The sequence below is a fragment of the Schistocerca serialis genome, chromosome 6, assembly GCF_023864345.2.
Source record: "Schistocerca serialis cubense isolate TAMUIC-IGC-003099 chromosome 6, iqSchSeri2.2, whole genome shotgun sequence".
Classification (NCBI taxonomy): domain Eukaryota; kingdom Metazoa; phylum Arthropoda; class Insecta; order Orthoptera; family Acrididae; genus Schistocerca; species Schistocerca serialis.
This window is the reverse complement of record NC_064643.1, coordinates 536,675,465-536,692,208: the sequence shown is the minus strand read 5'-3', so window position 1 is coordinate 536,692,208 and position 16,744 is coordinate 536,675,465. Positions and strand designations below refer to the sequence as shown.

The 16,744-nt window shown below is 36.8% G+C and overlaps 1 protein-coding gene across 2 annotated transcripts in view; it reads left to right on the top strand.

Moving 5' to 3' along the window:
• The window catches only part of LOC126483831 (potassium/sodium hyperpolarization-activated cyclic nucleotide-gated channel 2-like), a 282,969-nt gene extending 276,506 nt beyond the window's left edge, over positions 1–6,463 (top strand). For both annotated transcript variants that reach the window (XM_050107031.1, XM_050107030.1), the window contains one exon: positions 3,936–6,463. In XM_050107031.1, the coding sequence (XP_049962988.1) occupies positions 3,936–4,266 (331 nt within the window). In that variant the 3' untranslated portion in view covers positions 4,267–6,463. The remainder of the gene's footprint in view (positions 1–3,935) is intronic.
• Positions 6,464–16,744: the final 10,281 nt, after the last annotated feature.

The window sequence follows — 16,744 nt, the reverse complement described above, 5'->3', positions numbered from 1 at the left end:
GGTTAGGTTCATGCCTGTGAGACAGTCCGTCAATGAGACCCTCTTCTTTCTATTATGAAAGAAAGGCTCAGTCCGTGCAATACAAGTGCCTTACTGTCATATCATTATTTTTTTGTTTCAAATTTTGTGATTCACACAAGCAAAGGTTTCTGTAATGTTACAGAATATACCAACAGGATAACTGCTCTTGTTTACTAGGTGTACCGGTATGAAATGAGCATTAAGATACAAATGTGTCGATAGGGAACATTTGTTGTGAACGAGCCTTAATTTTTTTTGTTTGGTTGGTATGACATCTGTCAAAGATATTTAGTCATGGAACAAACAACATCATATGTTTTTATCGTGTTAACAATGTCGAATTTTGTACCAGAAAGTGATGATTTGCGGAAAGCATTAATTTTTTATTTTCATTTGAAAAAAAAGTGCTGCAGAGTCACATCAAATGCTTGTTGAGGCATATGGTGATCATGCTCTATCAGAAGCAACATGCAAAAGATGGTTTCAACGGTTCAGAAATAATTATTTTGATGTAAGAAATGAAGATCGTGGCAGACCACCAAAAAAGTTCAAAGACGCCGAATTGAAAGCAATATTGGATGAAGATGATACTTTGAGTCAGAAGCAAATGGCAGCAATGCTAAATGTTGCACAACAAACTATTTCTGACCGTTTGAAAGCTATGGTAAAGATCCAAAAGTGTGGAAAATGGGTGCAACATGAATTGAATGAAAGACAAATGGAAAACTGAAAAACCATTTGTCAAATTTTGCTTCAAAGACATTAAAGAAAATCAGTTTTGTATCAAATTGTTACTGGCGATGAAAAATGGATTTATTTTAAGAATCCTAAATGGGAAAAATCATGGGTTTATCTGGGACAACCGTCAACATCAACTGCAAAACCAGATCGATTCAGCATGAAGACAATGCTCTGTGTTTGGTGGGATCAGAGAGGTGTGGTGTATCATGAGCTTCTAAAACCCGGTGAAACTGTGAATACTAATAGCTACAGACAACAAATGATCAATTCGAACTATGCATTGATCGGAAAAAGACCAGAATGGGCCAGAAGACATGGCAAAGTAATTTTTTTACACGACAATGCACCTGCACACAAAGCAAAACTGGTTCAGGATACAATCAAAACACTTGGCTGGGAGTGTTACCCCATCCACCGTATTTACCAGATTTGGCCCCTTCCGACTACCATTTGTTTTCATCAATGGGACACGTATTGGCTGAGGAACGCTTCGATTCCTACGAAGAAGTCAACAATTGGGTGTCTGATTGGTTTACTTCAAAAGACAAACATTTCTATTGGCGTGGTGTCCACAAATTGCCAGAAAGGTGGTTAAAATGTATAGAAAGCAATGGTCAGTACTTTGAATAAAATGTTTTTACGTTTCAATTCAAAATTAGTGTTTCACTTTCACAACAAAAAAAAATGCTCATTTCATACCGGTACACTTGGTAGTTGTACCAGAACTTCATTTGTGAGGTCCTGTATGGATTTCCCTTTGGAGGATCTTTTATGAAAGTGAAACTGAGAGGCATTTAACAAATTCTGTTCAGTTATGTGAATTAGTACACTATCATGCCCACTTGCTCAAAATATTTTGAAAAGGCTGGAAGGATGAAATATGTTTGTAATTAGATGTAGTTTTCTTGACTCCAGTTTTAAAGATAACTTTTACAATGGCACATTTAACTGAGTAGATATTCTTTGAGCTGATGACTGATTACAGAGCATAAGTAAGTTGCAACACCTTTTTAGAAACAACATCATAACTAACAGAAGTAGTACTAGACCCAATTAATTTGATAATTTCATTGAGGGTGGGTGTTGCATTTTTCAAACTAATGTCTGTTGATGGAACATACAGTGTCTGTTGAAATAAATCTAATGCATCAGTTTGGTTGTTTAGTAGTGGAAAATCCTAAGGAACTGCAACCCATCCATGAAGGAGATCACTCACAAAAGTCTCATTTGACCAAGCCTTGAGTACTTTTTTACTGCTGGAACTCTTTCCAAGCTGTATTATCAACAAAGCTGTAAAAAAATCAAAAAAATATTTGCACCATTTGTTTATTTAGTCAGCATGATAGCATCACAGAAATATACAATAAACTACTACAGGAGGCACTACCCAAAATGTGGCAAATCTTTACTCTCAAAATTCTCAGAGCCCACATAATAGCCATGAAACACATTAGTTCCTCCAACTTATTCCTCTCTTCTTGACAATGAAAATAAAATTAAATAAATTCTGCCATGTACACAGACGGATACAGAAAAACCTTTCTACCCACATATCGCCCCCAAATGGAACATGAAGGAACAAATACGATTCTAGTATACCATGTGCCACTCCACCACAACACTTACGGTGGTTTCTGGAGTGCAGATGTAGATGGTTGGCTTCTGTAAATCTTTCATAACTGAAATTATTTTGGATGAATTAGGTCTCTCATAAAATGTTAACAGGAACAAAGTAAGCCATAAAACCCAGTCACTTATGTATTGCACATGAAGAAACACACGTCATTCTGCTATACCATGTGCCACTCCACCACAACCCTTATGGTGGTTTTTGGAGTGCAAATGTAAATGGTAGGCACTAGTACGCCTTTCTTAACTAACATTATTTTGGATGCATCAGGTCTATCATAAAGTGTCAACAAGAACAAAGCAAGCCATCACACCTAGTTACTTACATATTGTGGACAACATCAATATCTTTACCTTTTAGTAAAGATATGTCTTAAGCAGGAAGTTGTATTCTCTCTGGTGGAACTCTTCATAACCATTACGCCTAAAAAAATTTTCCTGATCCAATTAATTCCAAACTTCCTCCATTACTGTTTACTGTTGGATGGTTTTCCTATATCATTCTTAATTCTCAGGCATGCTGGAGTTTATTCTAATAGATTACGATAGTATTTCCCTCAATTCATCTCTAGCTACAAAGAATATATTTCTGTTTGGCCTACAGAAGAGGTGCTGAGTTGCAGACATGCATAATGAAAAGACTGCTAACATTTAAGCTTTTGGATAAAAAAGCCTTCCTTCTGAAAGAGAGCGCACATGCTAACATACACACGCTGGGGTTCCAGCAGCTTTTCATTGTGCCTGTCTACAATTCAGCACCACCTTTATGTGGCAAATAGCAATCTGTCTTTTCATACTGTTTTGAGGATGTATTTCTATGTTATTATTGGCAAGAAACTTTCACTTTATTATTATTATTATTATAGTTATTATTGGTTCCATTTTTCTGCTTTAATTACAACTGACACAGAGGGTGTACTTACAACCATTAAAACACAAGTAAATGAAGCAGGGCTGACAGTCAAATTTAAAAACGCATTTGATCTTGAATTTTCTTCATCACTGCAAGGAAAAAGTAACTAGTAATGTAGAGTAAGGAAAACCTACTCCATCCCATGACAGGTAGCAACACAATCTATGTAGACTGAATAGGAAGTAAAACTGGACTAAAAGAGTAGAGTAGATTCAGTGAAGCAAACAAAGATATAGAGGAAGAGGGACAACATGTAAATAGAAAACTGAAGGAAAGGAGGCATTTGCTGTATGAAACATAGTTTTCCAATTCCTGAACACAGGATATTTTTTTTTTAGTTAAATGAAATTTTCTGTCAGTTTGTATTAATATGTATTTCTACTGCCACCTGAAGAGCAGAGTTTTTCAAAATTAAAGTTACTGGATCCCCACTTATGTTTAAATTTATATGAACTGTTATCACTATGAAATGTAGTAAAATCAATTTTTTTTATATTTCAGCATTACTTTTTATTGAGTGCAACACTTCAGACTTGCTATACTGATAATTTTTAAAGATAAAAAACAAATAAAGCTACATTACATGTGATACCGTATGAATTATCTCTCATATAAACTCATTTTTTTTCAGACTGAACAAGATTGGAAAAAACCCCAATCTTGTCTCTCACAGAGAAGAAGATATGGGCAGTGAAAGCAAAACCATCAATGCTGTTGTGAATGCTCTAGCAGAACAAGCAGAACACGTAAATACCTCAGAAGAATCCGTTGAACATGGTTCGAGTGACAAAAGCATACATGAGTTGGGACGTAACTTGCACGAGTTAGGAAAAACTTTACATAGACTAAATCTTCCTCGTCCCAAATCTGAAAATAGTTTTGCTGCATCACAAGAGTTGCCGATGAGTCGCCCAGCGTTCCACAAGTCTGATACCTTCCAAAAGGATACTGCCTTCCAGTGACAAGTGCGCGTTGCTGATAGTCCGTTTTTCTGCCAGGTTCTCTGGCTCATAAACAATAGTAAAACTGAGATGCTTAATTATCTTTTTCATTATTTTTTGTTTTCATTTAGACAGAAATAGTGCTCTATTCTTATTGACTTTCAGAGACTGCACTGCAAAGCTGTAATTCAGATTGAATTGTACATCATTTTCTGGTGCTCGGACAGTGATTTAACCAGATTTTTTCCATCACAATGATTTTGCCAATAGTAACTGTGAAAGACATATGTTCAGGTGAAAGCTAGAAATTGTGCAATATTAGAAGATACAAAATAATATAGCTTTAACTTAGGGTGCTCAATAAAGTTAATAGGGAGCTGCGTTTTTACACCCAACCTGTTTTACAGTACATGTGGTGTAATAGAATATTTTACTAGGTTATATTCATAGAAAAGTAAAACTAGGCCTAAATGTAAAGAGAATATATACACAAAAATATATATTTATCCTTAATGGCAGGACCATTATTAGGAATAGATACAGAGTTCTTGTTGAGATGGTTCTATATTTGTTCATAGATATTTTCAAACAGGCAAATGTTTATTAAAAAAATGAAAGTGGCTTTTTTAAATAAAAGAATCCACTATATATTAAGATCCATTTGGGATGAAAATGTTTATAACATAATAATTTAATCTCAATTTATTTTGAAGTTTATTTCATTACTTTAATATTATATCATTTTCAGTGAAATTGTGGCACCTGGTATGCAACACATACTTCCTTTTTGTTTACTCTGTGAACAGTTATGGTAGGCAGCAACATGAATATTAGATGTGGAAACTGACTGCTCAGTCTGAATTTACTTGAAAATTTCTGCCATGGAAAACTTGGAACACATGCTAGCTTTCATGTTTTTTATATTACAGCCATTTTTATAATACTCAGAACTGCTTCTGTAAATAATATATCCGTTACCTTGAAACAAATAGTGAGAAAATCAAATCCTTTAAATTACTGGCATAAAGCTAGGCAGATTTAAAGCAATAAATGAATTCTCAATCACAAGCAGGTGGACTCCTACCAGATATTGTTTTTAAAAAAAGAAGAAAAGAAAGTAGACACTACAAATATGTATGTGAACACCATGTGTAAATAACAAAGAATGTTTTGTAGAAGAAAAGAAGTTTGACAGTTTCTTGAAGTGTGTAAGGTACAATATTGTCTTAAGCCTTAAAAATAAAATAAAAAAATGTGATCTAGAGAATACAGATATATTTAAAAGAATATTGTCAATGACACTACATTCACAGTCAACACATTAGCAGTAAATCATCACAGCAACTGATCCTGTCAAAGGAAAATGTGGAAGAAGTACATTGATTTTTTTGTAACTAAAATATTTATTTTGCAAAAAAAAAAGTCTTCATGTTAACTTGCAATTTTAGATTGTATAACTGTTTTCATGATACTTATTCAATGTAGTGTCTATGCTATTTTATCTTATTTCTTTTTAATTCTGTGGCAAAGAATTTGCAGCATTTCATTAAGAAAAACACAGTCTAAAATACAGCAGCTAGTAATACTAGTTTCAACTAGTTGTTGTTATAGCAAAATTCTTTGCTCTTTAAGTGTACTTAGTCACTTTTGTTTTCTGACACATTTACTGTATTATTTATTGAAAGACTGCTTCCTGTTATCAGAACAGCATTTCTTAAAATCAACTAGCACATAAGTAATTTAATAGAGAGGTGTGTAAAGAATATGTGTACAATGCGTGTAAAAGATGTGAAAGTGTTTGCTAGTAAGTCTCATGAAATATGTCGTTGGAATAGGTGAAAATAAGTTGCCGATATTTTTTACCAAAAGTGCTCATTGTTGTTAAATAGAACTGAAGAAGATTGTTTATGTAGTTTTAAAAGTGCCGATCGTATGCAGTGAAAGTAATGCTGATACTCTAAACTAAATGTAGCTGGACTCTGATGCTACTCTGTTGCTACATTATTTCTCCAAGGATACTGAAAGCAATTTTATGGTATTGTTAAGATGTTTATAAACAAAAAACTCTATTTTAAAAATCAAGACAAGTTGTAATACAATTGTCATACAAACCCATTATCTTTTATCATTTGTTATGAAACCTGTGTAAATTTAAAAAGTGTGACTTTCCGTTCACAGCATTGCTGTTAAACAAACTCAAGTGAAAAAAAAGGAAAAATCTTCAGTCTTTGAAAAAAATTAAGTGACTCAGAAACTTAAGTTTAAAATGAACACTGATGAGTTCATGCAATAAAGGAAGGAGTATCATTCAACACTAAATATGTGATAGAACTAATCTTCATCCTTTCCTACAAATCACCTGTTACATATTGCACCTGTTTTGAGTTAAATGTATTTGCTCAGTAATTGAAAAAAAAAGAAAAGAAAAAAAAGAAAAAACATTCATACACCCGAGTTTATTGGTTGGACCATTAGAGGCACGATTTTATTCTTAATATATTGAAGACAACGTACATAAATTCAATTTGAAGATTTTGTAACCTTTCACACACTTTTGTTGTTATTCTTTGCTAATGTAGTAGTGTGAAATTACTCACTTATTCCTTATTATAAAACCTTGTTGTCATACTTATAAAAATAGTGAGAGTTTGCGAACTATCTTTTCATTTTGATAAGTGAGATAGAAGGCGCTGCAACAATGTAATCACTGAAGGGGGTGAGAAAGAAGATTACAGTTTTGCATCCCAAGCCAACAACAAGATTAAGCTAGAGCATGAATTCAGATTGGATGAAGAAGGGATAGGAAATCAACCGTCTTTTTAAAGGAATCATCCTGACATTTGCCTGAAGTGAATTAGGGAAACTCGAATTCTCCAGCAACTTAAGCAGTAATATCATTCAGTTCAGTTCACCATTTTTGCTGGCACGCATGTAGGATAAGTAGGGACCCTGCACTCAGTGTCTATTAAGATTATTTGCACTTAAATGCTTTGCCCCTCTTTTGAAATTAAAATATTGTCATTCATATATTTTGAGTTCCAAAACTCCCACTCCCATCACCTACCATGCATACACAGACTATTAACTGCCGAAGCAATTCTGTGTACTGTACACCCTCCCATGTGATGAATTTTAATGATTAGTGAAGCCCATAACATCTACAACATGCTGTTGCTATTGCTTTACATTTGTGTTCTTTGTGCATGTTCGAAGGGTGTCAGTCTCTTATAATTTTGTTTTCTACTACTACTACTGCTACAGAAATTTGTTTAAGCTATATGCACCGTAGTAGTATGTTTTGGTGCAGATGCCTGGATGCTAGTGCAACCACTTAACATTTCCTAACAGCAGAATGAACAACAGTTCAGTTGCAGAAGTATGGGGAAAAGATAATTAATTTTTTAGTACTATGCTGGTGTTTCTCCAGTTTGATCCAGGAAAGAAAACAAAGCCGGGAAAATTATTATCTATTTAATTATGATTGACTCCAGACTTTGAGCTCATATTCTGGTTACACCACATGACAAAAATCAATGTATTGTGCCTTGCCAGAATCATGGAAATGTCTACTTTTATTTGGTGTATTAACATTACATTTTAGTTGTAAAGGGGGTCAACATGCAAGGTAATATTCAAGAGAAAGAATGTTTTTTTTAGCATTCTGTAATTGACTGTCTTTTCTTGCCCAGTTTAAAGATACAATCTTCTTCTATTTGCCGGCAGATTTTCATTATTTTCTAATCACTTGTTTCATTGCTATAATGTCAAAAACAAGACGCTGTGGTTGAGCTTCGTGTTGTAGCTATTGTGATGAAGAAAGCCCTGATATAAAGCTTGAACTTGTGTTAATTGTGTAATTAGTAATGAATACTCCATGTTTTTGTCAGTTAAGAGTTTGTAAAGCAGCCGTTTTAATAGCTCCAATCTGTGGGAGCATGTTGTGGTGCGCAGTTGTCATACAAGCACACTGTCACTGTGGTAATGCAAAGTTAGTGCCTGTTTACTGCCATGTTCAGCAGCTGTTGCAAGTAAAAGGCAATAAAATGGAAAATTGCAACTGAACACTTGATATACAAGCAGCTCTCAATAAATGAACAATTTAACATAGTGTACATTTTAACAGTAAATGAAAAATCCATTAGCTCAAATAAATTTTGCAGGAAAGAATGACAAATAAAATAAATCTACCTTAATGGCTTTTGTTGCTGGTTGGAATTTCACTGCGGCTATTACAGTCACCTATTTGCGTCAGCAACAGTTTTGTTGCAGTATCGAGATTGTGTCTTTGTCCATATCAGTTTTTAAGTTTGCTCACATGACTTGAATTGCTCCAGATACTCAGGGGAACACTTTCCAGAGTGGAGCGACATAGTTGTAACATATCATTTATCTCAAAATTCTTGTTCCCTTTTGCTATCTTGTTTTTGGCAAAGGGCCAAGTAAGGCCTGCTTCAGAAAATTCCTAATATGATGTGGCATTAGATGAGAGCTCTACATTCAATAATAGAATCCTTCCTCCAATTCATAGATGGCTTTCATGATACTGGATCTGTCACCATGTGATAAGGAGCCTGATATATTACAATCACAGATCTGTTTATTATCAAAAAATTAAAAACCCGCCTTGATTGCGAAAAAAGCACCTAGTGTTAAGTGTTAACCCAGGTTTCGGCGTAGATAATTACACCTTCTTCCGAACAACAATAAAACCCACAAGTGCCTAAGAAGACCTTTGTCAATGATTAAAAAAACACCATAGCTATACATTTATAAACGAATTAGAAAAGGAAAACACAAACAGTACATATGTACAGTCAAAACCAGTACTTAACTTAATGGTGTACGCTCCACCTCACACCGGCCTATGTTCGATGGGCCATGACCCGCCATAAACTGCACCTACAAACGGTCGCTCACTTACAAGCCTGGTCCGCTATCTATGCACATGCGCAAGACAAGGGAAGTTACTTGAATGCGCATGCGCATACAAATACGAGAAAGTTTATACATGGGTCAGAGCTAAATAGTCCATATATTCCCAACCCTGGATCAATGTATATCAAAAAATGAAATGGATAGAATAAGAGATGAGCTAAATAGGAGATGAAACCTAAAAATAACCACACATGGTTATTTTCTTGTTATACATCTGTCTTACCAACTGAAGCATATAGCCATTATTTATAGCAATATTCTCAAGTGTGACCAGTTCAGTTTCTACCGCATCTGGTTCAAGAGGGATAGCTGTAACTAGATGAATATTAGAATGAAAAAAGGCCACCTTATGGGTGTACGGATGGGCCGAGTCTGCAGATATAATATTGTCGGAAAACGGGTTTTTCCGAAAAATATTAAATTCAATGCAGTTATCAACCACAGTTAAAGTGAGGTCCAAAATATTTAAGGACCTAGTTTCGTAAAACTGATATCATACTGAAGCTCGTATAACAAGAAAATAAATAAAAATAATATTACGTCTTCCACCCTAGAGGATGCCTTAGATGACAAACAGGTGGCAACAATATCTATCCCTTACATAGGCAATATAAGTTGCAAATTGGGGCGTTTACTCTGAACCCATAATTTCAGAGTCACCTATTCTACTAATAATAGTTTACATAGGAATTTAATTCACTCCTTGCAGAGTAAGAGCGATAAACTTTCCCAATCAGGAGTATATAAAATTACATGTGGGGATTATCCAAAATTTTACATTGAGCAAACGGGACGAGCTCTGGGTCTCAAGTATAAAGAGCATATTTCTACTAGAAGTGTTGACGGTACTAAGGACTCTACTTATGTGCAAACGGGTCATGTGCCGAGCCCTCCGGCTAATATCGAGGTACTTCATGCCGAGGTTAAGGGCTTAAAACTGCATGTTTTGGAAGAAATGCAGATCTTTAAGCATCTGCAACATGTTAAAGACAATATCCTCTATGACCAACTCCTACTAAGAAATATAAAATTTTTTGAAGCTTTCGCGCCTTTACTTTGTTCTTCATACTTGTAAATCTGATGATCTGGCGATTATCAGATGCGCGCGCTGATTGGTGAGCACAGTTGGTTAAGCTGTTCATCTTCTTTCTTTTTATCCTTAGTTTCCTTTTACAATGAAGGTGATTTTAGCCCATTGAACACCTCATGTTTTATCCCTATATATTTATTACCACGAAGTCTTTGGATTACGTCCCCTCAGCCCCCCCCCCTCCCCCCCAGGCTAACTACTGGCTTTAGGTATAGTTTTCCTCCTGTTTCATAGGTAGCTTCATATATAAGTTTCTTCACTAGCATAAGCAACCATGTGCCGTTAATTTTAGGTTTCATCTCCTATTTAGCTCGTCTCTTGTTCTATCCATTTCATTTTTTGATATATGTTGATCCACGGTTGGGAATATATGGGCTATTCAGCCCCGACTCATGTATAAACTTTCTCATATTCGTATGCGCATGCGCATTCAAGTAACTTCCCCTGCCTTGTGCATGTGCATAGATAGCGGGTCAGGCTTGTAAGTGAGTGACCGTTTGTAGCTGCAGTTTATGGTGGGTCATGGCCCATTGAACATAGGCCAGTGTGAGGTGGAGCATACACCATTAAGTTAAGTAGTGGTTTTGACTTCGTACATATGTACTGTTTGCGTTTTCCTTTTCTTTTTCATTTATAAATGTATAGCTATGGTTTTCTTTTAATCATTGACAAAGGTCTTCTTAGGCACTTGTGGGTTTTATTGTTGTTCTGAAGAAGGTGTGCTTATCTACGCCAAAACCTGGGTTAACACTTGACACTAGGTGCTTTTTTCGCAATTGAGGCAGGTTTTTAGTTTTTTTAATATATTAACTAACAACTGTTGACATGCTGCAATGATGAAGGTTCTCACAGATCTGTTTGATAATATTTTACGGACACTCCTAAACCACTCTTCATTGTGTCTAGCATTCATTTCAGAATGGTAATCTGCACCTCTTTTTTGCCCATTAAAATATAAGCCAGCATTTTGCACAGATCCACCTTCATTCCCAATGTGACCCATTAAAATCCTTTTTCCAGAAGTGGATTGTGTTTGAATTCCTTCCTTCCAGCCATTCCACTCTCAAAAACTTCCTCTGTGATAATCATGTAGTACAGTTTCTGATACATAAGCTATTTTTTGTACATGTCATCCAAACTTTCTGGAATGATTTGCACCACACCAGCTCTCATCAGTGTAATAAATAGTCCCTACATTTTTTCACAATTTCCTGCAAGAACTCATCTCTTTTTCTTGCTCCTTGGTTATTTTCCTTCAGCAAAGGCTTTTTGTTGAACTTTCTGCATCTGGAGCTCAATTTATGAATAGCATGGCAAAGGGTTGTCTCACTCTTATCAATCTACAACTTTTCCAGTACTACTACTACTCGTGGATATCTGTTTTCTGCACATACCCTTCTTATGACTCCCCATGTAAACTCATCCAATGCAAACTTTTGGTGGTCTGCCAGAACTCTTTTTGGTGATACAAGACATAAATTTTCTCCATACACTCTCAAATTCACTTTATTGTATTCTCTCTAAATCTGAGACTCCTCATGCTCTGTTCACTTTTGGGTTCAAAGCAAAGCATGTGCACTTTCCATTAATTTTTCACAACTCTGTAAATGATACATTGTTTCACACCAGAAAAGGCAATTAATAACAACTCAAGGACTGTCTCACACAAGTAAAAGACATCATGATCATTTCCTATCTAATGGGTAGTGCTGAAGCCAACACTGCAACAGTGAACCATCAATAATGAACTGGAAATACTGTTCATAGGCATGGCAACATAGCATCTGAAGATTTGACAATTGGTATGACCTCAAAGATATGTGACCTGAATATCGAAGGAATTTCTAAAAGCAAATGCAAATATCGTCTGTGTTGTGAAAACAACATGGATGTAATTACTCTTCAAGAAATACACTGAAAAGATGACCGAGATCTCCAAAGCAGGGGAAGCATCCTAGAATATAAGCTGGTAGATGCTCTTCATGATGAGCATTGTCTCTACAGAATAGCAACATATGTTAGGATGGACATGGCTGATTACAGATTGGTGCTCAAAGACTCTACAGACAATATTTCTGTCTTGGCAGTGATGGCATGTGGAACTACTGTCATCAACATCTACAAACATCTCATAGTGGCCTGGTCAACACCTCTGTTCAGACTTTTCACTAGCCATTTATATTGGAGACATTAATAGTCACCACCATGTTTGAGAATATAAGGACAAAGATGTAAATGGCATCATATTTCATGACTGGTTATCTTCAAATAATATCTGATTTCTAGCACAAAAGGACACAGAAACGTTCTGATCAGCAAGGTGTCACTTTATCATTCATTACTGGTCATGCTAATGGAAATGAACTGGCAAATAGGAAAATAATAGACTTTTCCAAACAGTCAACATAGGTCCATTTTTATCGATCATGATATCCAGATAACACTAGTAAGAGCAGGTGGTAAAGATCAATAGAATTTCAAAAAAGCAGACTGGCAACAATACACTGATAAATTCGATGAGATTGTTGAAATGATTCTAGTGCAAATTAAGAACTATGAAAGTTTTACTAAAGGTGTCAAAGAGATAGCAAAAGGAACAATAACCAGGGGACACAGGAAACATTACGTCACAGGATTGTTTGATCAATGTGATGAGCTATCTGAGCAATGTGAACTTGCACATTTAAATAAAACAGCAAATGAACTTCTTAAAGCTCTAAACAACCACAGAAGAGGAAATGAAAAGAATCTCTGCAGATTTTCGATTTCACGCATTTGAGTTGTAAAGCTTGGTAACTAACGAAGAAACTCGATGCACATTCTTAGTATAAAGAAACACTAACACAACTTCTATCCAAACAGAGTCATGACATATTTATTGCAGAACTCTAAAGCAGCTATGAACAAGAACAGCACTGGACTTGTGAGGACACAGTTACGCCTCAAATGCTCTCAACTAGTCCTTGTCCAGACATGTCAAGCAAGTTCACAACTGATGAGTTGGAGGAAGTGTGCATGTAAACGAAGTGGCTGGTTTTGATGCAATGTATCCAGAGTTCCTGAAAAACAAGGGCCCCAAAATTAAGCAGTGAGTGTTACAGCTATGTAACATGATCTTGATTACTGGAAAACTGTCAACAAAATTTAGGGCTGCAAAAATAATAGCTGCCAAAAAACCTGGCAAAAATGATGATGAAGCTTTAGGTTACAGACCTATATCACTACTTAGTGTAGTTTATAAGCCACTAAAAAGAATATTGCTAAATCAGTTCTATCCGTTAAGTAGTTCTACTCCAACAAGCCAGCTTTCAAAAGAATAACAGTAGCTGTGATCAGTTTTTGACATTAACATTTTTTATTGAAGCACATTACCAGTGTAAACTAAAGACTGCAGTAGCATTTGTTGATCTTACAGCCCCATTTGATACCACAGGGCACCTTGGCCTACTTTTTAAATTTGCAGAAATCATACCAGGAAAAATACTGATTAATCTAATGGATAGCTTACTTAGCAAGAAGTGATCCCAAGTATTCCATGAAGAAGAAAGTAGCAGATGGCATAGACTGAATTATGGACTACCACAGGGCTCTATGCTATCACCAAATCATTTTAATCTGTATACCAGTAATATGCCAAACATTAATGCTAGAAAGATACAGTTTAATGATGACCTAGCATTAGCTTATCAAGCCAGAAACCTGGAAGAGCTTTGACCTCAGATTTTACATATAAAGGATGATTGCTTCACGAACTGGAGATTGAAGCTAAATCCACCTAAAACTAAGGTAAACACTTACCATCCAAGTAACCATAAGGTGAATCACAAATTAAGTGTGGTCTATTAATGTATTCCTCTGGAACATAAGCCACACCCAAAATACTTGGGGGTCATTCTGAAAGTGAACATCAGAACTGGTATTACTAGAAAACTAGGTGGGTCAGCATAGGGTGCAAAAACAGATGCCCTTCATAGTGCTGCATTGGCGTTGGTTTACTCTACAATAGAGTACTGTGCTCCAATATGGAGAAACAGTGAGCCTGCACACAAAACTGATGTTAAACTAAATCAAGCAATGAGAACAATTAGTGGCACTACTAAATCAATACACTTCCACTCCTGTCTGTATTATGGTTGGTTGGTTGATTAGAGGTCAAGGGGCTAAACAGCATGATCATCAGCCCTTGATCCAGCATTAGTTCATCTGAGGTTAGTGGTATCTGGCAGGAATGTGTTCTCATGACGAAAGTACATAAGAACAGTAAAACTGAGGCACTGAAGGCAAAACTGATCCCAGTGCTGAGAAATAACTTAGGGAAAAGTGTGCGTATCAGGACAGTACATGGCTTAGAGCTGACAAGGAGATCTACCAGGGCTTATCCACTGTGAGAGAAACCCCACATCGCATCACACCCACAAAACCAAAACGGACAAAGACAGTTACAGAGCAATGAATGCCTTCTATATCTTGTACATTTAGTGCTCTGCAGCTTGTAGAAACTGTAAATAAGTCATATTAAGCTTTAATTGCTTGACAAAAGCAGCATCTGTCAAGCAGTTAATTATTAATGACATATTTAGAATATCTTCTAGTTGGCAGATTTTGTGCAGTAAAAGTAAAAAGGCCACGTAATGGACATCAGTTGGACCATCAACAACAAAAACAAGATGAGAGAAATAGGTAAGGCAGCAGACAGATGTCTCCAGGCTATGCATGTGAGGGACTCATCCCACTCACTGCCATCCCACTACTGATTCATTATAGTCAAGGCATTAAAGAGTACCCACTATTCAATATAATACATCTGAAAGCAATTAAAACTGAGTAAAAGCAGGATGAAATAGTGAACCTCGTCAAGGAGGTAGTGTCTAGGGTCCTGCACACCCAGCATGCAGTGGGGGGGACACCAGCCCTCACCCCGAAGGTAGCTTAAGACCTTACATTTGAGAATAAACACATTGTTGTGGAGGAAACGGAGAATCAATTCAACTGCCTGTGAATAGTCTGCCAGTATTACAGCCAAAGAATTTGGAAGACTATGCTTAAAATGGTTGACCAGGAGGAGGGGTGTTCCACCAGGGATATGGGCTACTCCCTGTAAGGTCCCACAACCACACTATGATGATGGCTTGTTACACAAAATTATGGGTTAGCCTAGAATGACCGATGTGGAGGTGACATATGACAATGGATTCCTTCTATGAGGAACGGTAGGAAGAATGCCATGTATTAGTAATCACCTTGATAGTGCAAAGTTTGTCAGAAGGAGCAGTAGCCCACGAGATGTCATTCCATCTCTTGAGTGAGTAGAGGTCTTACTTGCACCTGCAAATCTACATCTTGGATTGTCAAAGCAAATGGGATGGGGGGTGGGGGGAGTAATTGCTTCTCTAGTTAAGCAGTCAGCCAGTTAATTCCCTGGAATACTCACATGATTTACGACCCAGAAAAAGACAAGCAAGCAGGCAGTATGACGAAGTTCTGTGAAAAGGTCAGAGTCCACAGAGTGACAAGAGTAAATCAATCAATGGCCTGAAGATGGCTACTGAATCACTACACACTAAAACATAGTCGAGTAAGCCCTGTTTAATGAAACTGAAGGGCTCTGTTAACAGCTGTCAGCTTCACTTTAAAAACACTACATGTTCCCGGCAACAAATGGTGTGCTTGACCAATAAGAGATGTAAAAGCTATCCTGTCTTAACCATGGTTTTAGAGTTGTCAATGTAATGGATGGTAGCACTTGAAACTCCTGAAGAGCTGAATTTGTTGCAGAACAGATGGCAAATGGTCATGGGGGCGACAGACTTTAGGACATTGAAATAGATAAGTTCTAATTTTTGGCCTACAGGGTGGAGGGGGCAGCATGCAAGAAAGAGAGTACATTCTAGGGAGGAGAGGTGGAGGTCCTGGTAGACAGCTCTGAGGTGCATTCCAACTAGTAATCCCATCTGAGGATGGATATTGGGGGGTCGATTCACCTCACATGCAAAAAGAATGGAATACATTCGATAATCAGGGAACTGTCAAATGGCGGTTACAAAAGAGTTGGTATTGATCCCCACTTTGGCAAGGAGTCCATCTATAGGACTAGTCTTGAAGGCACCAGTAACCAGCCGCACACCACGATGATGGACTAGGCCTAAAAATTTCAAATCTGAAGTTGCCATCAACCCATAAAGCTACCAACTATAATCCAGTTGAGACAAGACCAGGGCAGGCCGGCCGGGGTGGCCAAGCGGTTCTAGGCGCTACAGTCTGGAACCGCGCAACCACTACGGTCGAAGGTTCAAATCCTGCCTCGGGCATGGATGTGTGTGATGTCCTTAGGTTAGTTAGGTTTAAGTAGTTCTAAGTTCTAGGGGACTGATGACCTCAGAAGTTAAGTCCCATAGTGCTGAGAGTCATTTGAACAAGACTAGGGCCCAGTAAATACAGAGGAAAGTAGCATGATTCCCACCCCAAAAGGGGAGG